This window comes from Taudactylus pleione, unplaced genomic scaffold, assembly GCF_031769625.1.
Source record: "Taudactylus pleione unplaced genomic scaffold, aTauple2 ptg000857l, whole genome shotgun sequence".
NCBI lineage: Eukaryota > Metazoa > Chordata > Amphibia > Anura > Myobatrachidae > Taudactylus > Taudactylus pleione.
In genome coordinates this window covers 107,457-131,039 of record NW_028285259.1, presented here as the reverse complement: position 1 = coordinate 131,039, position 23,583 = coordinate 107,457, and the positions used below count along the sequence as shown (strand labels likewise).

The 23,583-nt window shown below is 44.4% G+C and overlaps 1 protein-coding gene across 1 annotated transcript; it reads right to left on the bottom strand.

Annotated features, from left to right (window-relative positions):
* Positions 1–142: 142 nt before the first annotated feature.
* Positions 143–21,692, bottom strand: LOC148474275 (zona pellucida sperm-binding protein 3-like). The gene is made up of 10 exons (XM_088458837.1): positions 21,587–21,692; positions 19,897–20,093; positions 10,388–10,500; positions 8,599–8,687; positions 3,287–3,467; positions 1,987–2,095; positions 1,776–1,858; positions 778–866; positions 521–640; positions 143–326 (listed from the first exon to the last, which is right to left on the bottom strand). The coding sequence occupies exons 1-10, from the start codon at positions 21,648–21,650 to the stop codon at positions 178–180; spliced, it is 1,194 nt and encodes a 397-aa protein (XP_088314963.1). The 5' UTR covers positions 21,651–21,692; the 3' UTR covers positions 143–177.
* Between the last annotated feature and the right edge of the window lie 1,891 nt (positions 21,693–23,583).

Genomic DNA, 23,583 nt, shown 5'->3' with positions numbered 1-23,583 from the left:
GAGCAACATTAGCCTCATTTCACAGGTCTATGCTGCTTTGTGCAAGTGGCTTAATGAAACTCAACTATACCATACCACAGACAGCGATACAGCAGCATAGATGTAGCTGCAGCAAAGCTAATAAAATAAGCATAGACTTGCATATGGTGTGGTAGACAAGAGCTTTATTTTAAATGTTTAGTCTTCATTAGAAACAAGGGAGCGTTTTTCAGGCTCTTTACATTTCTGGTTGGCTGCACGGTCATACACAGCAACACCTACTGAGAGCAGCAACAGTACTGCCAGCTCAAGGAAGAGTGCTCCTACTACAGGAGACAGTGGGAAGCCTGTGGACACAAAGCACATACGTTATTAGGCATATCTTTGCTTACTAGCCAGTTGTAACAGTTCTATGTTCCTGCCATTGACACAAGTCCAGTCACTACTACAGCAACATTTCCCAAGTGTAAGTGTCACTGCACACCTTTGCTAGTGTGAGGGTGGCTTGCCATTTGTTAAACTAGTAAAGAAAGGGAGTTACCAGACTTTGGTTCCTCCACTTTGGATTCATTAGCAGCAGAGTTTTCCCTTTCTCCAACAGCTGGACTGTGTACTTTGAAGGGTCCTAAAACCATTGTGTAGACAAGACCAGGATCTTTTTCTAGGAGGTTTGGGGGAAAAAAAACAAAAACAAAACAATGATTTGCTTGAACCCCCAACAAGTGATTACTGTAACAAGCCTTACCATCTTCTAGTGTAATACAGCAATATGCTGCAGCAGGAGCCATGTCTACTTACCAGCATGTCTCCTCCTCCTGGAAGGCTTGTTGCAGACAGAATCACAGCAGCTGCACACAGTACTTTGCGAGTTCCCTAGAAGCTGCCACCTGGGTACAGAGTTAAATTTAACTGTTATATACAATTCTAAATGGGGCTCTTTAAATTGTGCGTGTTTCACCTAATCCCTCTGATAATAGCAGAAACACACCTGAAGAGGATGAAGGTGTTCTGTAACAAGTTTCTGAAAAATCACTAAATGTATGAAGGAGTTATTACCTAGGGATCATAGTAATGTTATTTTACATGTTGGTAGTCCATTTACTGATATATGTGCCATGTCCAATTCTTAAGTCAGTTTGTAGTCTAGAAGAAACTGATATTTAGAGTCTAAAATTTATTAAACATAAGAAAACGCCTTCATCCACTGCAATTACCAATTTGTCCCCAGCCTAAGCTGGGTACACATTGAGACAACCATTCCAACTTTCCAGACGATTTCCCACAAGCCCAACTAGATATTTAGTGTACACTGCAATCTTGTGAACGACCAAACCATATATTATGTCATTTGGTTGTATACAATTTATTGTTGCTCCTGTATGCACTAGAACAGTAATTGGATCTCCTGAAGGTGATGTCAAATTGCACCAACATATTGCAGGTTGTCCAATTGGACGTAGATTAAGCAGTGTGCACCATATCGCTAGCGATGCAGTCAGGTTTGATGTGCTGAACATCAAACCCAACGTCGCATGTGACCGTGGAAGCGCCCACATTGGCCATATACACTGAGACACAAGATATTTGAAGTTGCCAAACTGCAAATTGGCCCAACATTCATCCAGTGTGTACTCAGCTCTACAGCTAAATAAAAAATCTGAACCATTACATTGTGTATAATGCTACAACACAAGTACCAGAACAGATTGCCATCTACATGGAGTTGACAACTCACGAAATGACATGGCATAAACATTACATAATTTAAATTGTTTTAGAATAAAGTCATGACCCACCTGTTGCTTAAATAAGAACATGCCTTCCTCAGTTCATTTACAGTGTTTGTGTCCCAGACAATAACTTTGAAATGAAGGTAGATCTGTCCAGAAGGTAAAATGGTTACTACTTTTAAACACCATCATTGCTACATTAATAAGGAATATACCACACATTTCTATACGTAACACTTAGTTTAGGTTCTGCATTGGTTTTACAGAAAATATGCACCTTATCGCTATCATCTACAAATCTCATAGCCGGGAAAGTCAGTCTAATGGTGTCCATGGGAAGGTATTCCACAAACTTAGATGCTGCAACTTTTCCATCCACAAAACATCTGTGGGAAAAGAAAAATGATTGGGTGGAAGGAATCAGCTGATCATAGTTTAATACAAGAATTACATGATTTTCAGTTGCTTTATAAGTGCATTACATACAACAAATGGGACCATCACTGACAGCCACACAGGCTCCTCTGCAACCTATACATTCAACGCCTCCAATAATCTTGTTTTATACTTGTCACTTCTGCCACCACCCCTTATATAACTAGTGCTGAATTCACTACCTCAATGACTGTTCGCACTAGCAGGGTAGTCTTCATATACGGTGGATGTTTACAGTCAGATGGCCGTGAGCCGATAGATGCTTAAATAGTAACCATAGGAATTTAGCAGAAGACTTTCTATTGTCTTCTCTCCTTCAAGCAATCAAAGCACTTTGGAAGTCTACTATTCCTTTGGTGCATTTAGTTTACTACATATATTTTATACAACTGTGGGACTGCAGTCGCAGGTATCAATTCCATTAGCAAAACAAGTGGCATTAGGGCAGGCACAGCATGCCATTTTATCATTCAAGCTTTGGATAGGGTGACAGGCAGTCTCAAGTATGAAGTGGATTGCTGGGTCAAGTTTTACCATGTTACAATTCAGAGTTTATTCTCCCAGGGTCTAGTCAGACACCCTCCAACAGGTACTAAATACTCTACATTCATAAATTTAAGTGGAAAGTTCAGAAGCAGTCACATGTGCTGAAACTTCCATCTCAAAGTTTGGCACAGGTGATGGCAATCATACATTAAAGGGCATATGTATCAAAGCTTGATGCGAGATAAAATTGAGATATATATCACCAACCAATCAGCTCCAAACTATCATTTCTTAAACACAGCCTGCAAAATGTAAGTTAGAAGCTAATTGGTTGGTGATATACATCTCACATCAAGCTTTGATATATATGCTCCTAAGTGGGAGTCTAGAAACTGAGCATTTTGTACCTGATGGAAGGTGTGTATTGATTAACTCAGACCTTTGGTTGTTTTATAACTGCAAGGTTTTGTTTGCAGCCAAGACATTAATATTTAACCAGTCTTAAATACACAAGACACCTACACAATGGCATCAAATTGGGAAGCTGATCACATGTCCAACTTTCAATTAATTTCTCCATGTCAGTGTAACGAGTTGCTAGGCAAGGGTTTCATGAAGAGAATCAATCAAGACCTATAGGTTATGTTGAGACTTACCCATGGTTGGTAATTAGGCTGTAGCTTGGTCCTGTCTTGCTAATGTTTGGAGTTGGAGTCACTATGCATTCATCCACAAAGATCTGCAGAGGCATGTGATTTATGCTTTCCACAGACAGTTCCAAAGAAATTGGAGCGCCTAGATAAAAATCCTTTGTAGAAGAGATGTCCGAGAAGTCATCTGCAATGGAATAAGCATGCTTACATTTGAAGTATTAAGACACCGTACTCAACCCAATGGGGTTTCTTGACAGATGGGATCCTGGAGGTCAGAATCCCAATGCTGGCATCCTGACAGGGTTAGGATACAGACACCTGTTGGTCAGCATCTTAACTCTCCCCCTAACCTGGTGCCTAATCCTCTCCCCTTAGTGCCCAACCTCACTACTTGCCTTCGGGATGCCAGTGCCAGGATTCTAATCACTGGCATCCTGCACGTCAGCATATGGATGGTATCCCCCACAATTTTCTTGTCTAAAACAGACTGGACTTGCAAGTTGCAGAGTAATACTTATTTCTGGGCATAGGTGGCGTTATCATACAAGAAATGGTCAATGATCCAGAAACTGCTGAAATTGTTAATCTTCTAGCATCTAACTCTCAGCACACAGGAAGGGAGAACATCCCAAAAAAATAAAAACCCCTACTGCATCCGTCTCCCTGCTGCAGACTATTGCTGCACTCTGCAGAATTGTGCTCAGTTTGCACTTTTGTTACTGGTGTATGCGCTCCAGAATGAATGTTAAAAAAAGCCCAGCAGTTACATCCCACACAATGTGTTTACTAGTGGGAGATCAGTTTAAACAATTGACTTTTTGACTGGGTGACCACAGTAATAGATCAAGGGGGTGTTGTAGATTTAACTTACCTAGAGTTTAGTCTTTTGACAGTCCCACATGGCAAACTTACTCAAAAACTTGGGGTTGATTTTAAAACAGTTAAATGGATAACAACTTTGTTACAGAATAGGAACTGGTAACTGGAATGCAGTCTCAGGGGGGAAATGTTACTGGTGTTGTACCCCAAAGATCTGTACTCTGAGCCTGATTCAGAAAGGATTGCTATTCTGCTAACACAAACTATGCAGTTGCCAATATCAGTGGTGAAATGCAAATTTTTGCAATCGCATTGTGATCACAGCCTAACATAAGGACGTCCACTTCTTACTGATTATTTTGCTATGTTGCCCAAGTATACAGATGTGAGTAACATCAAACCCATATGCATAGTTAAGGCAGGTCAGACCTCATTCAGGAATTGCCAACTTCTGCGTACGCTATGAGGCCTCAGGCTGCTTATGGCCACAAAGTGGATCATTTATGCACACCCCTGCAACAGCGCTGCAATGCACTGGCACACCTGCGATCACTCCCCCCCCAAACAGCACTTCTTGTCAATCACTCTGCAGAGGGTACACAGACCCAGAGCAATTGCAGTTCGGATAGCAAATGCTAGTTTGTGTACAGCAATGCATATGCAGTGCAAATTACTCGAGCCAGAGTAAGTCCTAGGCAAAATTTGGGCTGGTGCCCCCTAGCATATAATCCCACCAGCATATGCACATAGATAAATATATCTAGGTAAGGTGGAGAGGAGTTACTCCAGGGGGCCTTCTAAAAAAACAGGTTACAAAGCTGCTCGATCAAGGCAGTGTCATTCAAAATTTCAGATTAAACTTTTTTTTCCCTTTATGAGCGTCAGATCCCTGCAGAGATAGACAGACAGGCAGATAGATAAGATAGATCCCTGATGACGGGCTACGGCCCAAAACATCGGAGTCAAATTTATTGATTTTACATATAGTTGCTGAGTGCTGCCATTTCCTTACTGCACTACATAGGACTAAGGTCCAAGGAGGGCACCGGTGCATGTTTACAAAATATATAGTTCTGGCATTTTCTTGTGTAATTATACACAAGTCCAAAGGTGCAGGCACTTCCAATCCAATTTCTCAATAGCTGTGGTGCACACAAAATACTGTATGGATAATACTGTATGGATATCCAAACTGGTGGCACTCTGGACTTCTAAACAAGAAGACAGCAATACTGATCTGAATCAACATATCGGGTTTATTAACAAGCCATCATCAGGATACCACTATATCATACAAAACTTTTCACCTAAAATATAGAACAGCAGCCTGTGACCACTTGTTGTGCACTGGCTCTGTCCGCGTCTCCCGCACGACCTCCAGCAGTTTCCAGTAACGTCAGAGTAGGAAGTATCAAATAAACGGACATTGGGCCTGATTCAGCAGTGAACGCCAGTCACTGCTGATCGCAGAGTCCCGAAAATCGGGAATCTGCACATGCACATTTAAACTGACAATCCCAAAAAGATAGATCTGAGTGGAGGAGGCATACAAAAGGACAGATATGCCTAGACTAATAGTAAAAAGTAACTATCAGAAAACTACAATTTTAAAACTAAATCAGTTAAAAATACAAGCTAAATGACAAATTGTCATTTAAAAGAATTCAGTATGATTTACCACCAGTCGCATGGCTGGCAGTTCAAATCCCGTCAGCGGCATCCCAGCAGCAGGGAAAATCCGGATAGTCAAAGGCAAGTATTGACTAACCTATTCTACACCTTAACCCTCCCTTAGGGGTGCTTAGGGGCACACTCATGAGGCACTGCACCAGGCAGAGAGGTGTTAGGCCCATGCTGCAGAGTCTAACTCAGAGCCTTGGGCTGGGGCTGTGTGTATATTTTATATGTGGCAGGCTTGTCTTAAACATGACTTTATATATTAATTTTTTATATATTACAGATAGAAAATGCCCTTATTTTGTGCTATAATATGAAAAGTTTTGCTGCACCTCAAGTGGAACCCCTGTTAACAGGAACCCAACAAAGTTAGACACAGAAATATACTCAGAGGGCGCAAAAACATGTACTTTCTGATGGTGCAATTTATTGAATATTTGGAATTGTTTGATACAAGTACTGGCATAAGGTCCTCCAGTGGAAGACAATTATGCTTCTGTGAAGCTCATTCTGACAGACCTAGCTGTCACCATGACCCTGCAGTCACCTGACCGCTGCACATTCGGAGCTGAGCTCTGATTGTGGCAGTGGGGGCATTTGCCTAGAATGCCTAGGGCCGGCTCTGACTCGACCGATTGGGTGCTTATTAGCAACTGCGTTCCTTGCTAAATCAGGCCCTTTGACCATTGTTGGCGACATTGCAAATGGTATTAGGAATGGTCAACATGACAACTACAGTTTAATGCTAAAAAATGCAGAAATTATTTACTTGGGTCTCAAGACCCCAAAGGCTAAAGGGGAGCATCCACTACATTATTTTAGCAGGTGATTGACTGATAACAATAAACTATTTTTGAACGATAACTACATCGTTAACAACCAAACACTGCACAATTTATAAATGCTCCCGCTGGTAGTTTGATTGTCTCGTCAGTCGACTGAACATGCAGGTCAATTTCACTCAAGTTTGCAAACTGAAAGATAATTTCAAGGGAAAAAAAAAAAATCAAGGGAAAATAGTTTAGAGATTGGACAGGGAGTAGATAGTCAGTGGATGTGCTCCTTAAATCAGTATCAAGGGTACTCTAATGGAAACTACAGAGGAGGAAAGGGATCTAGAAAGGTGGACATGTCTCCCGTGGGCTGGTGCCAGTAAAGTGGGTGGCACAGGTGCCCAACAGAGCAATTCAATTGTTGAATCATTTGGATGCTACAGCCGCTGGCATTTCTGGAGGGTGTAAGCAAAAGTGCGCATTAAGCCTGTGGTTAGCGCACCCTAACCACAACTTTTGACCTTCTACACAGATAAACCTGGTCCAATTTGGAAATGACTGCGATAATAGGCACCCAGATCATATGAATTGCAACACTGGGCACCCATCGTCACTGCTCACAACACAATTGAATTACCCCCAGATTCTCAATTAAGCCTACAAATGTAATATACTAGTTGTATAGTCGGCCATAGCTTGGCTTGCATTGTATATACAGCCTGCCTTCCAGACTGCTCCCCAGCCCTCCTTCACTTTCTCATTGACCCATATGGGGAGGAGTTAGGTCAAACTTGCCAACATGATTACATAATCTTTAGGGTTTTTTTTACTACTTGACTAACCATGGATGCTTCTGACCTATAGAGATACATGCAACTAGTCTGGCACCAAAACTATTTTTGGGCAGTTGCATGACGCAGTCCAACCATGCTGCAGTACACTTCTTTACTCTAATGGAGCGTACACACGGTCAGATTTGTCAGATTTGTCAGATGAACGATTGAACGATTAAACGATTAAACGATCTGAACGATCTGAACGATTTTACCAAAGTTTTGAACGATTTGAACGATTTTTGACTGCATTAAAATGAATGGAATCGTCCAAGTCTGACTGCAAACCCATCAGATGTCAGATATCGTTATCTGACAAACGGGAACGCGCATCGTTGATCGTCCAGGCATGTCAGATATGAACGATTTTCCTTCAGATTTGAACGACTGAACGATTTTTAAATCGTTATCGTTCATATCTGAAGGAAAAATCTGATCGTGTGTATGCACCATAACACTTTCCTAACTCGTATATAGGTTTTAATATTTGAAATACTGGACTTTAAAAAAGGGAAGAATATTAGAGGATGGTTTAGCCAGAACCATCACAGGTCCAGCCTCACCTATAAAACAGGGAATTTTTTTGAAAGGTCAATCCTTTGGACCATAGCGGGCCTCGATAGCAGTCAGAATATAAATTATAGTCAGCCAACTCCCTCTACCCTACCTATGCCCCTCCAAATGCCAGCTGACTAATTTTAGGCTGCAACACAAGCCCAACATTTGGCCACATTTTAAATAAATGGCAGTGATGTGGGGCCTTCCCGATGATGGAACTCGGCTCAGTCTGTTTCAGCATCCTGTGCTGGAATGGTTTGTTATTCCTATACTAGATGTAGAAACAAAGTTACTGTAGTCCAATGTATAAGTGATATGCTACAATTGTCAGATCCCTGTGTAGATGGTAAAGCTGGTTCCACACCAGAACAAGTTGATCTAGCGACTGCACAAATACTGCATGATCCGACATACTATAATGATATATTGTTACAGGGGTAATGTTAGATCGTATATTCCATTGTCCCATCTGTCATGCAGCACATCAGGTGGGAAGAGGTGACTAGACAATTCAAAAGATGAATTGGTGATACTTCTATATGATGGCCATTGCAATCAATCACAGATCACAAGCTTGGCCAGTGTAGTGCGAACCCAGCTTTAGTTATATTTCCTTTGTAAACTTACTCTAGTACACCTTATGGCAAATTCTTACCTTTCATGAGCCTGGCAAAGAAATTAAGTAGTCCTTCTCCATACACTGGGACAGTCACTGTAGTTTCTATTGGTGTAGGATTCATTGAGCTAGGAAAAAGAAGAGTGAGCGCTTGCTAAAAAGAATATATTTGCATAATTAGCAAGTTATTGGGAAAACTAACTTTACAGTTGTAAATGTATGAGATTGCAGGAGTACACTTACAGATCTAAAGTCTAGAAGAAATTGGTTTCTGTGCAGAGAGTTGAGCACAAAATCAGTCTTTGCCATGTTTTGCAGCAATACATTAGGTTTACATTTTTTGTATTCCTGTTCTATTAATTGGTATAATACTATCAGTTTGACTTGTGCAAGGATCCATTATTCCAGTTTTCCCTTAATTTTGAACCTGTTCTATTAATTCACTTGGTAAGGTCTTCCTATACTGGCGTCAGTCCCGACTACCACCACATCAGGTTTGTTCAGATTGAGTTTTCCTTTTCCGCAAGGATGGGATTGATCATGAAAGCCATCTAATCTCTAATGCATTAATATTTATAGATCAAGTGAATGGGGAAATTTCCAATTTGAACCTGGCACACAAATGGATTTAAAATCCTACCCAAATTAATTCTTAGATTGTGGTTGGACATAGCACCATGTAAAATTAAAAATAGAAGTTTTTCTAGAGTTAATATGGACTGTTACACTTTTCATGTGATAAACATGTTCAGTTTTTTTCCCCCTTCCAACCAGGGTTTTTAGCTTCATTCTTTAAATTTCACCCACAGGCTACATTTAGATGTATAAATCCAGATAACAGGTGGGATAATCTGTGATCTAGTATACATTAAGTCACCTGTGCAGAACAACCTGTTGAGTACTTGATTGGAGATCGGAACTTTTGCTACAAATGTAGAGTAGCAAAACTGGAGACAGACTGAACTTTTATATGGCACACACTAAGAGCAATGGCAGAAGTTCTAAACTTATTACTAATGCAGAGGTTTCCAAATGTGGTCTTCAAGGCACCCCAACAGCTCAAATTTTAGAGATAGTCAATTTGACTTAACCACCTGTTAACCCTGAATGAGGTACCAATTAAGTCACCCATTGTCAAGCATGAATATCCGTAACACCTGGACTGTTAGTGTGCCTTGAGGACAGAGTTTGTGAACCCCTGTGCTGACAGTAAGCAGCAGTAACCAGGGCCACAACTAGGGGGGGGGCTAGAGGTGCACGTGCACCGGGTGCCGGAATGCAGGGGGTGAAAAAGGGATGACTCACAGTGGCTTGGGGACTGGAGAGTCAGAAAACGGCCATCCAAAAATGGCCGCTGCCAAGGAGGAGAGGAAACTGCAATGATACCTGCAGGAACTTTGTACTACAGACCACACAGAATGACATGGTCCCATGGCCTTACCAATGCTAGCCACTGTGCCTAGAGGGAGTTCAGTTGTAGTAGAGATTCCAGGTGTAATATTAAGAACAGTCTTTCAAAACATTAAAAGTAGTCAAGCTAGCTGAATAGGACACTACACATCTGGCTTATTTCTACTTTTAAGCAAAAAAGTAACACCATGGTTGTTTTATATTGCCAATTTTATTCAACCATAGTTTTCAGTGATGTTAGAATCCAATACACCATCACAGGCACAGCAGCCTGCACCAGTTTGGTCAGAAGTGCATACATCATAACATACTGGTTGACAATCTCATTGTATTTTACCTAGACCAAAGCCAGTGAGAAAAGGAGGGAAGATTAGTTCTATAAGACAGGAACAGAGAGGTAATTTTCCAAGTGACTCACATGTTTAAAATGCAGCTTATTTGTGTTCTAAAAGGTTGATAAAACTGACTTGCACCGTTGGTAGTAGGTTGGTAAACCAAGTCCACAAAATATTTCACAATGTTCCCAAAAGCCTGTAAAAACAAAAAGTTAAAAGATCAGTAGTAAAAAAAAAAAATAAAAAAATTATATTATATATATCTCCACATTTGCTTGATTGAGAAACCGCTGGATAAGTAGCAGGAACACACACTTACAGTAAATATCAATATGCCTCAGCAAGCCAAATTGACAGTGCTAGAGATCCATGAAAGTTACTAGATGGTCCAGCCAATCTGGCCCTCACCACTATCGAGAACTAGTGACATATAAAAATGGATTCATTTGTGAAAGATTAGTCACCCTCAAGTCATGCAGTAATCTTACATGTAGACCATGTGATAGTAAAGTAACAACTATTTAAAAACTAAAAAAAAACAACGACTAACACATTATCATTGCTCCTGCCAAAAGCAGAATTGTTGGTATAATCTAGCCAGTTGTGGCTCCAGAAGATTTACTATATTGGTCCAGATTTAACATTTAGGCCTCAATATTTGGAGGAAATTTATTCAGTTAGACAAACAATACCAATAATCCTAAACTAAACAATTTACCTATAAAGCTCTGGAAGTGTATAGTCTTGCTGTTGTCACCAACTTTGATCCTATAGCTGTCACTACTTCCCCCACTCTTATCAGTTTGGTAAGAGTCAGTCTTCAAATGATCATATGCTCACTTTTGTTCAATAGTTTTTACTACTTATATGAACTGGTTGCCATTTATGTATAGTTTAATTTAAAATTATGCAAAGTGCATTATTTTACAAAGTGTATAGTTTGTTATATTTTTTATGAATAAAATTATGCATAGAAAGATTAAATTTTGTTTAAAGGCTGTATAATACATTTATATAAATATAGAACCTGCACTGAGATTTAGTAGACTTTAGATGGCACATTGACCCCTGTGCTAGGGTTCAAACAGTACTGTGGTGTCTAATTGTGAGTACACACATAGCAATCTGCCAGCGATACAATATCGCTGGCAGATAGTTATGCACCCTCCCTGGTATGCTGGATGATCAATAGCGATCATCCAGCACACCACCAGCTCACTGACGACTATAGCAACCCATGATAGTCAATCGCGGGTCCCTATAGTAACTTGCTAAAAAAATATATCAAGCAAGTTGACCAGCATGCATGGCCAATATCGCCATCGGCCATATGTGGCCATGCATTGCTGGATGGTGGCAAGTTGGTAGGGTCTATTTGAAAGGTAATGATAACGTTCAAATTGTCCTTTTAAAATCGCTACGCGTGTATGCACCTTTGGGCTATGAATCTCATTTTCTGCCACACATCAATTTCTAAAACCTAGCTAAACATTCTGCCTTAAATAAAAAAGTTATTCTAGCATCTTTTATTGAAGATTCAGGAAACCAGGTAACAAATAGTGGGTACAGTCAATATAAACAAAAATTGCAAAGCAATAGGAAGCCAGTAACCAAGGTTAACAAAATACTAAATAAATATTACAAGACAGGAGGGTGTACAAGTTGGCAGTGTAATGTAGTGCAAGTGAACGGGGTTACAGGGAGTGAAAGGTCTAATGGAACACAATATAAAGAATAGGAGTACATTAGATTAACAGTTTGTGGGGGTGGAAGACCAGTCAACCCTATTAGAACAGTTCTGGATATTGTTAAATGAGGCCTATTGTTCTAAAATTTTTCCTAAAGGAATGGATATATCTACTAGATCAGGTGTAGCCAACCCTGGTCCTCAAGAGCTACCAACAGTGCATGTTTTACAGGTCTCCTCAGAATCTCAAGTGAAATTTGCACCACCTGTGGATTTTAAAATGTGTTAGTGTGTAATGACTACACCTGTGCACCAGCTAGGTGGTCTGGAAAACATGTCCAGTTAGTAGCTCTCAGAGACTGGGTTGGCTACCCCTGGTCTAGATGTAATGGCTAGAGTGGGAGGAAGGAGTTAGCAGGAGGCTGTCATTTTACAGGTGGCTGCTGAATATAATATGTCTGACAATGTTTTGATTGTCAGTCACTGAGGGAACAGGTATTAAAAAAAAAACGAGATATGGTAAGAACTTACCTTTGCCATCTCTGTTTCTACGAAGTCCATAGGGTCCACAGGGTTGACCTTGGGGGTATAGCTGGATCTGGATCCACGGGCACCACGCAGTTAAAGCTTTGCTGCTCCCAGGATGCACTTGGTTCCGTCTTCCTCTATACCCCGCCCCACAGCACCTCAGTTGGTAAGCAGCCAAGGCCGGAGGAGGAGACTAAACAGAGAGAAGGAAGACTGGAACACACAAGAAGCCATACTCAGAAATGGGAGATGGAAACCCGGTGACCAGCCACACAGCCCATATGAAGCCAGGTGCGTCAGAGTGGGCGCCCTGTGGACCCTATGGACTTCGTAGAAACAGAGATAACAAAGGTAAGTTCTTACCATATCTCTTGTTTTCTACTTCAGGGTCCATAGGGGGTCCACAGGGTTGACCTTGGGGATGTCCCAAAGCAGTTCAACTAAGGGTGGGGATGCTTCTGTGCTGAAAGGAGAACCCGGCACCCAAAGGATGCATCCTGAGAGGCGAAGGTGTCAAACGCATAAAACCATCTGAATTGAAGACCAAGTGGCCGCCTTACACAGCTGAACAGCAGAGGCGCCACGTCTAGCAGCCCAAGAGGGACTCACAGAACAAGTGGAATGAGCCTTAACAGAGGCTGGCACAGGTAAACCCTCCTGTGCATAAGCCTCACAAATAACGGAACAAAGCCACAGAGCTAACGTTTGTTGGCAGGCCAACCCCTCTTGTGAAAACCAAAGGACAAACAAGGAATCAGACTTCCTAATCAAAGCAGTCCGGTCCACATAGATTCTAAGTGCCCGGACTACATCTAAGAAAGCCTCACCAGCTGAAAGATGAGGTGACTGAAAAGCTGGCACAAGTTCCTGATTGATGTGCAACTTTGAGACCACTTTAGGCAAAAACTCAGGAAGAGTGCAGATCACCGCTCTGTCCTGGTGAAAAAAAAACAAAAAAAAAAAAAACACAGGAAAACGCCCCCAATTCTGACACCCTCCTGGCAGAAGCAATTGCCAGGAGGAAAACAGTCTTAAACATCAGCCACTTGAGTTCCACTGACTCAAAAAGCTCAAAAAGGAGGACCCTGCAAGACCCATAGCACCACCGCCAAGTCCCAAGGAGCCACAGGAGGCATGAAGGGAGGCTGGATCCTGAGAACACCTTGGAAAAAGGAGCGAACATCCAGCAGTGTAGCAAACAGTCGTTGGAACCACACGGACACATGAACCTTCAGAGAGGCAAGGCGTAAGCCGAGGTCCAAACCTGATTGAAGAAATTCCAAGATTCTAGAAACTCGAAACACCTGAGGAGCATAGCTTCTGGACTCACACCACTGAAAGCAAGTGCGCCACACCCTGTGGTAAATCCGTGCGGAAGCAGGCTTGCGTGCCCTGAGCATGGTACCAATAACCAAACTGGAGAAGTCCCGAGACTTCAAGACGGCTGTCTCAAGAGCCACGCAGTCAAAGACAGCCATCCCAGATCCGGGTAGAGGCAGGGCCCTTGAGACAACAGGTCCCGACGCTGAGGAAGAAGGTACTGAGCGTCGATGGAGAGGCTCCTCAGATCGGAGTACCAAGGACATCTGGGCCACGCCGGAGCCACCAGCACAAGCGTGCCGCTGTCCTGCTTGAATTTCCGCAGGACCCAAGGAAGTAGGGATATCGGAGGAAACAGATATGCCAGGTGAATTGTCCATTTCACCGACAGAGTGTCCAGACATGCGCCTGCATCTCTTACCCTTGACCCGTAACGGGCAACTTGTGATTGTGACGGGAGGCCATCAAGTCCAGCTCTGGCAGCCCCCATCTGTCCACGAGTAGCTGAAACACCTCTGGGTTAAGCGACCATTCCCCGGGATGCACGTTGTGATGGCTGAGGAAGTCCGCTTCCCAATTGAGGACTCCGGGGATGAAGACCGCCGAGATCGCTGAAATGTGGCACTCCGCCCAAGCAAGGATGCGAGACACTTCTGACATAGCTGCCCGACTGCGAGTTCCTCCTTGGTGGTTGATATATGCCACAGTGGTGGAGTTGTCGGACTGCACCTGAACCGCCCTTCCGTGAAGAGTGGAGCCGGACGACTGCAGGGCCCTGCTTCTTCTGCAGACCAACGACCCTGAAGTGACAATGAGCCGGTCACTGCCCCAACCCCGGAGACTGGCATAAGTCGTGAGCAGGACCCAGTCCGGGATCCAAAAGGGGCACCCCTCGACCAGATGAGCTGTCTGAAGCCACCAAGCCAAAGACTGCCGAACCTCCGGGGACAACACCAGCATCTGAGAGCGGATCCGGTGAGGTAACCCGTTCCATTCCGATAGAATCAGCCCCTTCAGGGGCCGGGAATGGAACTGGGCAAATTCCACCATGTCGAATGCTGACACCATGGAGCCCACAACTCTCATAGCCGAATGGACAGACAGGCGGCAACTGCTCAGGCAACTGTAGGGAGGAGACCTTCTCCGGAGTCAGGAAGATCCTTTGCTGACGAGAATCCAGCAGGGCTCCCAAATGAACCATCCGCTGTGATGGAATCAGGGGAGGACTTTCTCCAATTTATCAACCACCTGTGCGCTTGCAGGCAAGCGATCGTCAGGTGGAGATGTTGAAGCAGTACCTCCGGGGAGCTCGCCAGCAACAGGAGGTAGTCCAGATACGGCAGCAGTACATTCTGGTTCCAAAGATGTGCAGCCATGACTGCCATAACCTTTGTGAATATCCTCGGTGCCGTGGAGAGGCCAAAGGGTAGCGCCCAGAACTGATAATGATGCTGAAGGATAGCAAACCTCAGATACCGCTGGTGCTATCGGAACATGGAGGTAGGAGTCCTGGATATCCAGGGACACCATGTAATCTCTGGGTTCCATCGCCAGAATGACGGAACGTAACGTTTCCATCCTGAATTTGGGAACTCTGAGGAATTTGTTCAGAGACTTCAAATTAAGGATAGGGTGATGAGAACCATTGGGTTTCTGCACCAGAAACAGTCAAATAGTACCCCATCCCTCGTGATTGAGGAACAGGAACAATGACCCCTGCTTTCAGCAAGGACTCTATAGCCTCCTGAATCTGCAAAGCCTTGGTCTTGTCCTGAGAAGGACTCATGCAGAAAAACTGGTGGGGCGGTCTGTGCCGAAAAGACGGAGTACCCCTGGGAGACGACTTCTCGAACCCAGGCATCCGTGGTGGTATTGTGCCAGCACTGAGCAAATTGAAGAAGTCGGCCTCCCACTCTGGGGTCCCCCAGAGGGAGGCCGTCCCATCAGGCAGAAGGTTTATCTTCCTGCTTGGAAGAAGGGCGCCTGGCACTCCAGGCCTGCTTCTTGGGCTTAGAAGCGGCCTTAGTAGCCGACTGCCTTGGGAAGGACTGACCCTTGGCCTTGCCCTGAACCCGAAAGGCAGAGCTCCGTACCTTGGTAGGTGCAGAAGCTGAAGGGAGGAAGGCTGATTTAGACTTGGACAAAATAGTGGATACTCTGGCTAAGTCTGGACCAAAAAGCAACTCTCCATTAAAAGGCAAGGCCTCCAGGCCCATTTTTGGAGTCTGCGTCAGCTCTCCAAGACCACAGCCACAAGGACCGACGCGCCGACACAGCTGCAGCCGACACCCTAGAGGTCAACAGGCTCGCATCCAACAATGCTTCCCCAATGTAGGAAGCCGCATCCCTCATTTGTCCTATCAACACTCTCTGGATATCTGGAGCATCATCCAGAGAGGTATCCTCTAAAGCTTTGGCCCAGCTCTTGATGGCCTTAGCCACCCAAGAGATGGCCATGGACGGACGGGCCACAGCCCCAGAGAGAGTAGATAGACTTTAAACAAGTCTCCACTTTCCTGTCCGTGGGATCCTCCAAAGAGGAGGAGATACAGTAAAGGCAACGTAGCGCTTTTAATTAAGCGGGTAACATAGGAATCCACCGCCAGTGGAGTTTCCCATTTCCTGCAATGAGCCTCAGGAAAAGGATAGTTGGAAGCCAACCGTTTCTGCAGTTGGAATCTCTTGCTGGGCAACTGCCAGGCCCCCACCATATGATCCGTCAACTGGTCGGACACGGGAAAAACAGTTGAAGCAACTTTGGCCTTTTTAAAATTAGGGTACTTCGACCTGGGAGCCTACGCATCCTCCTCTATACGAAGGATGGCCCGCACCGCCCTAACCAATGCTGGCACATTAATGGAGGACTTAGCCTCCACCTCCTGGGCCCCAGCATCCGAGTCAGAGTCCTCATGGATCTATCAGTCATCCGAAGACACGTCCGTGTCCGTGAACTGCGCCGCCAGTGAAACCGGAATGGGTCGCTTGGACGCCTTTGGGGGCAAATCACTGTGCAACATTGACTGAAAAGCCGATGATGAAGCCGCCAGGCTCTGAACAGAGCTGGAGAGGACATCCACCCAGGGAGGGGGTATCGTCTGATACCCCTGAAAGGGTACCATCGACTGCTGCGCCACCGTGGGAGACTGCACGTATACAGGCAATCCCGCATAAGGACCCACAGTCTCAGACCCGGGAGGAGACTGCACCAGATGCGTAACACCCGGGGAATGGAGGATGGTAGGCTGGGGCAACGCCCTAGAAGGGACTGCATTTGGGACCGCAAGCCGGTCCGCGATAGACGCCAGCACTTGTGTAATCACCCAAGGAGGATCCTGCGCCACTGGGGGTTTAGAGGGACCAGGTACCAGCTGGCACTGCCCGCACAGACCGTCCTGAGACAAATCCACCCCATCAACCCCTGCCGAACAGCGCCGGCAGGAAAACACAGGAGCCACGGAGCACTCATTCTCCTCATCAGACATGACACAAACTTTTGCAATAAAAGTGCATCACCGAAAAGAGGTGAGGCGCATAACACCTGCGCACTCCCAAGTATGCAACACAAAGCCCACAATATGGTACTGTGTAGCACACCGCTGTATGTGATGGACCTCAAATACGTAGATAAGTGAGGTACACAGAAAACACCCCTCCCCCACACACCAGCGAGCCGTAGGAGAATGAAAGGGATAGGTTATAAGCTGACAGTAAGTACAAATAAGCACAGACAGCAGCACTAGCAAAAGTCACATACCATGCAGTAAGTTATACTCACTGCACCTTCAGCTACAATCAACCTCCCAGATTCAGTGTCTGGGAGGGCTATAGCACTGCGCACACTGTCCTTTGCAGGGGGACAGGTCCACTGGGGACTCCCTGGGAGGTCTGCGTTGCTGCCCTGAGAAGATGGCCACCGGAGAGCTCTGAGGAGGAGTGGCTGAGAGCACAGCCCAGCGACGCCAGCACACATGAGAGAAGGCGCGCTGGGCTGAGGGGAGGACCCGCTAAACCAGGGAAGGCTGCCTCCCCTGGCTAGTAATTAACCCCCATGGATGCCGGTTCCCCTCCGGTCCTTACACCCTGGTGGTCCAGCGATCACACAGAGTATTCCAGAAGAGGGGAAGCCTGCCGCCGGTCTGTCCCCAGAGACCGGTGGCTGAAGACTTTGTATTCCCCCGCACGAAGCGCTGCACGCGGCTTACCTGGCCCCGTGTGTCCGGCAGCATTCTGTGGGAGGTCCCGGAGCCACGCTAGTACTGACTCCGGGGTCCCGCTGCGATCCCCAGATCAGTACTGGCGTTGCAGCACCAGCGGGGCTGTTGGAGCGGCAGCGTGGACGTCCAGATGGACAGTCTGATGCTGCTGCTCTGAAGATAGTAAAAATAAAGACATAAAATCAACTTTTAAAAAAATAAATAAAATTAAGCTTAGGGGCTGCTTATGCAGCCCCACTGCCCAGGGTGACCCGACTCCGGCTGGGCACCAACTAAAACTGAGGTGCTGTGGCTCGGGGGCGGGGTATAGAGGAGGACGGACCCAAGTGCATCCTGGGAGCAGCAAAGCTTTAACTGCGTGGTGCCCGTGGATCCAGATCCAGCTATACCCCCAAGGTCAACCCTGTGGACCCCCTACGGACCCTGAAGTAGAAAAAATATATTACTTGGGAGAAGGCGGATTATTAATGTTCAACAGACTAAAGGCCGGTACACTAGATGTACAGTGTGTACCAACTTACTTGGCGATATGGGACGCATTGCTAACTGTGTATGCACTTGTCAATGTCAGGAGAGATGGCGCGGCAGCATGGCCTTCATTGTCGATGTCATAGGTCAGACCTGCATACATGTCCCAAGGGGTGTTGCCGCTGACAATGCGTTGACTATGCAATGAGCGTACATAGTCAGTGACATTAAGGGTACACACACTAGACTATTTTGACGACATGTTGTCTGATCCGGCCAAATAGTCTAGTGTGTACCAAGCATTAGAATCATGGACTTAAGGAAATTTAGTGGTTAGTTGTGGCCTGAACAAGGTGTTCGATAGGGTGCCCTTTAACATGACTATTCTATTATCAGAGGTTTGATCTGGAATTGATCAATATTTTTAGCATGCTATATTATACTCCCAGCTTTTCATATCATTGAATCATTAGATTCTCAACCCTTTTGTCTCACTCTGGGAACGAGACAGAGCTGCCCTTTATTCAACTTGGCTCTGGAAACATTACTGGTATGGAGGGCTAGAAAGGTATCAAACTTGGCCAGACAGAGGTAAAGTACTTAGCATTCGCTGATGATCCGCTATATTTTTCAAATCCTAAGGAGTCTTTTTTTACCTATTGTGCATCTATTCTGGTGTCCTGTGTGGATAGTGCAGAGCTGGTAGTCTTTAATTCATTACTCCAAATGAGTCCAATGTGGTTCATGTTTGTATTTCAGCACAAAGCATGTTTTTATAGTTTAAGCATTTCAACATACGGATTTCATGGCAAAATATTTCAGAATGATTTTATAACCATGAATTTAGTTAGGCCACAAAATTGTATGCACCAACACATTTGCGGCATAACCTCACATTTCCAGCAGTAGCCGAGGTGATTGCATATGAATGTGCAGCAACCCAGGTGACTGCAGTGTGAAAGGGCTAGGATGAAATAACCCAGCCAAGTAGCAGGGTTGTACAAGTGTTCAACTCGGCTCACGGTGCAGAGTCAACAGGTAACCTAGGTCAATGAGACCCGGGTCCAGTTCACAGCATAGGAGGAGCCGATGCTTGGAGATTCTCATCTCCAAGTGCTGGCTTATTGTCAGGTGTCTGATAGGGGTTTCAGCCATGTCGCACCCATGTACAAAACCCCAGGTGCGACCAGGCATTGCACTGTTAAAGGGGCATTAGTGAGATCAATTTCTGAAGTATTTAGGTATCCTACAATTTTACTTCCTTACAGCATTATGGACTAGAGAAGCCACGCTTTAGTATACCAATTAGAAATACATCTATCCACCTAGTTTTTGAAGGCTATATATTTTGTAACTCAGAGCCACAAAAACTTACCATTCTTGAGAACCCACAAGCAGAGATTGGGTATTCAAATACAAGGAAGCCATATAGAGCACTGGTACTAGATACTGGACATACTCCCAGGCTAAGGCTTCCAGGGTCCAGCTTCATCCCTGATCCAAGCGGGTCACTTTTAACAGATACACTTACAAATGTCTTATTGCAGGCATAGAACACAGTCTTGGCTGGAGCTGCAAAACAATTTGCATTGAAATAAAAAATTAAGACTTATACTAAAAGATAAAAAAAAAAAATTATATATAAATAAAACAACTTGGAGCTTTGTTGCTATTAGAGATATATAGTAACAATCATTTTCTATCTGAGGCCATGCCCTTTTCAATTACCAACAGTCAGGACAGTCTCAAACATTGGGAAAATTGAGTAATATAACTTACAGCTGGCCACACAGCTAAAGGTTCTTCAGCTGGTTAGAACATATATCTGGGAATATATGGGAGCAAATGTTAATCTGTTTACTCCCACAAGCCAAGTGAAAACAAAAACAGATTTGACCAACTTGTCAGCTAGTTGGAAAGCCAATCTTTAGATGTGGCTTTATTCATGCCAACAAGCTTGTGTACTTAGTGACATGATGCAACATTTGTCACAGAAACTGGATTTTATTCTGAATTTCAATGTTTAGGTTGTCACTTTGTGCTGCCCATTACCACTTAAAATCTATTAAGCAAACCCCAAAATGAACGGGGCATTACAGTACAAGATAAAGGGGTCTATTTACTAAGGGGAGAAAAGGGGGAAAAACACTAAAGGCAGAGAAAATCCCTGTACATTCCACTTCTCAGTATGTACTAACGGGATTTTCTCTGTCTGCAGCCTGCCAGCGCGAAGTGCAGGCTACAAGATCACACTGCACCTGGGTCACTTAGCGCTGCCATAGACATCTATGGCAGTGCTGAGTGTCCCATGTATTACCAAGTGGAGATGTCACTTACTGTCAGGTGACTTCCCCAGCGCTGATATCGCCTCCTGTAGCTGCAGATATCTGCTTCTCCTCACTGGAGAAGCAGGACTTCAGCTGTGTCAGGTTGGCCGTTTGTTGACAAAAAAAAAAAAAAAAAAAAAAAGGGGTCCTGCTTCCTGCTGCACAGAGACCTGGTGATGGCGAGTCCAGTGTCTCATGATGCGACTTGCTAGATGAACGATTTCTGACAGTATTAAAATGAATGAAATCATCCAAGTCTTACTGCAGACAGTCGATGTCAGATATTGTTATCGGACATGCGGGAACGCACATCATTGGTCAATGTATGCCCAACATGTCATAGATATGAACAATTTTTACATTCGTTATCATTCAGATCTTTAACAAAATCTGACCGGGTGTATGCAGTATTACTGTGCTGCTTACACCGCCGAGGGGGTGACTTACCATTCACCCTCCTTGGCTGGTCTATTCTTAGTAATACCTGCGGTAGCCAGTTCCTGCTTCACAGCGCTAGCAGGCAAAGCAGAAGCAGCAATAACTCCACATTAAGTGGACAGTTAGTAAATAGACCCCAAAGCCTGTCCCATTAAGAAAATAGTGTTTGTTTGTTTTTTAAATTACAGTTTGATTATAAACCTGCATTTTTTTAGTTCATAGGTTTCCAACAATAAAATACTTAACATACACAAATACCAGTTAGATAGGACAGCTCCCAGCAACCACAAAGTCACTTACCATTCTGACCTGTAAGAAAGGTGACCCAAGAAAACCACATCACCAACACTGCCCAATACCCCATTCTGGAAACACAGCTTTCTCCTTCCTGCTTTCCACCTCACAGTATGCAGATATAGATAATGACAACTGAATTAACTAGAATCAGCTGCGATCCAGTTCATTATTACCACCTGCTATTAACCATTTCCTTCTAAATAGGAATGCAGTAATGCAGCCAGTATACTAATTCAAATTGATATTCTTAAAACCTTGACTGTAATGGTGGAGTTTGGGAACCTCTGATTTAATTAACTTTTATGAACAACCGGTTTTGTCTGTTTTCTGGAGTTTGGAAGTAAATGGCTGATCGTCATTTGCTCCATACATTGCCAGATTTTCTTCCAACCAACTAGTTTACTGGAATTATATATTTAGATGTGTGACCAGCTTTAGGGGCTGATTCTGGGGGGTATTCAGTAAGATGCAAGAGTAGCAAATATCCCGTACCTGCAGGGTTTTCCCAGCAAGTGCAGGATTTTTGCTATTCAATTAGGTGCAGGGTTTTAAATTTTTTGAGCGGCGGGAGGTTTGTTTTCCGCACCTCCAGAGCACGACCAAATCTTCCTAAAATCCATATTTTTAGGAAAAATGATTAGGAATTGCTCTGGAACCCCGGCGGCACCCCTCCTAATGATTAATTAAGCAATTGGAAGTTTACAATTAGCTTATTTAGTCAGTAAATACTCACCTTCTGAAGCGGTGTCTTCTCCCTCTAGGCCAGTGATTCCCAACCTTGGTCCTCAAGGCACACTAATGGGGGGCATCCACTACAAGATCTGAAAATGACTGCACGATTACGACATTGTAATCGTGCAGTTGTTTGTCAGTCGCGTAATGTGCCTGCACTTAACGAGCAGACGTTCAGTGCAGGGTCATCCATCATCTGGAAACATGCTGAGCCTGACGATATCGTCAGGTTGACCAGCATGTTTGCACGATGATAGATGTCTAAAAGATGTCTAAAATATGTCTAAAAGACCAAATTTTCAAACGATTTTCAAACGATGTTCGAACGATTATCGAACGATTTTATCGTTATCGTTCAATCGTTCACCTTTATCGTCTAGAGGATACTCCCCTTAATAGTCCTGGTTTTAGTGATATCCATGCTTAAGCACAGATGGTTAAATCAAAATAACTGAGGTACTAATTAAGTCACCTGTGCTCAACTATGGCTATCCTTAAAACCTGGACTGTTAGTGTGCCTTGAGGACCATGGTTGGGAACCCCTGCTTTAGGTTGTCGGGACCCTAGTCTTCTACAGCAGCAGCAGCAGCAGCAGCAGCAGCAGCAGCAGCAGCGTGTGTAAGTATGTGCGAGTGATTGCATGTATTTCCCCGTGTGTACACACAAATGCACTGTTGCATACGGGACCTCTGGAAACAACACTGTTGCGGGGTGTCAGTGAAAGCGGCTCCGTTCTCAGATGCAGAGCCACAGCCACAGAGAACACTTGTAGAACGATGTAATGAACCATTCGCAGTTTCACTGTACCGGCCGTGTGTACTTACACGAGCATGGCTTAATATTTGAGGCAAGCATATGCTACTGGCAGGATCAACCAGGTAGCTCTCGGTCCACACGGTCTTCAGACAGAGGGCCGGACGTATCAAGTATTGCATTTTGGATGGGATGCATTCCGCAACAGATTGTTTGCATATCGTCGTTTAGTAACAATGTATGCATGATCATTTAAGCAAAGGACATTTCTTCTGATAAGAGCTGCCATTTGCTCTGTGAGAACTTCCGGGTTTATTACCCTCAAGTCTTTTGGTGTCCTTCTGCACATGCGCGGCCGTCGACCAGGGCATGCGCGAGCAGCATCCTATTGGATCTCCCTTGGGGAAAACTCAGAAATGAAGCCCATAGGCTTTGACTGCATTTCTGCCTTTGATGCATCCCGCCTAGACACACTGTACCAGCCATAGGCAGGTGCAGATGGTGCACTGGAGACC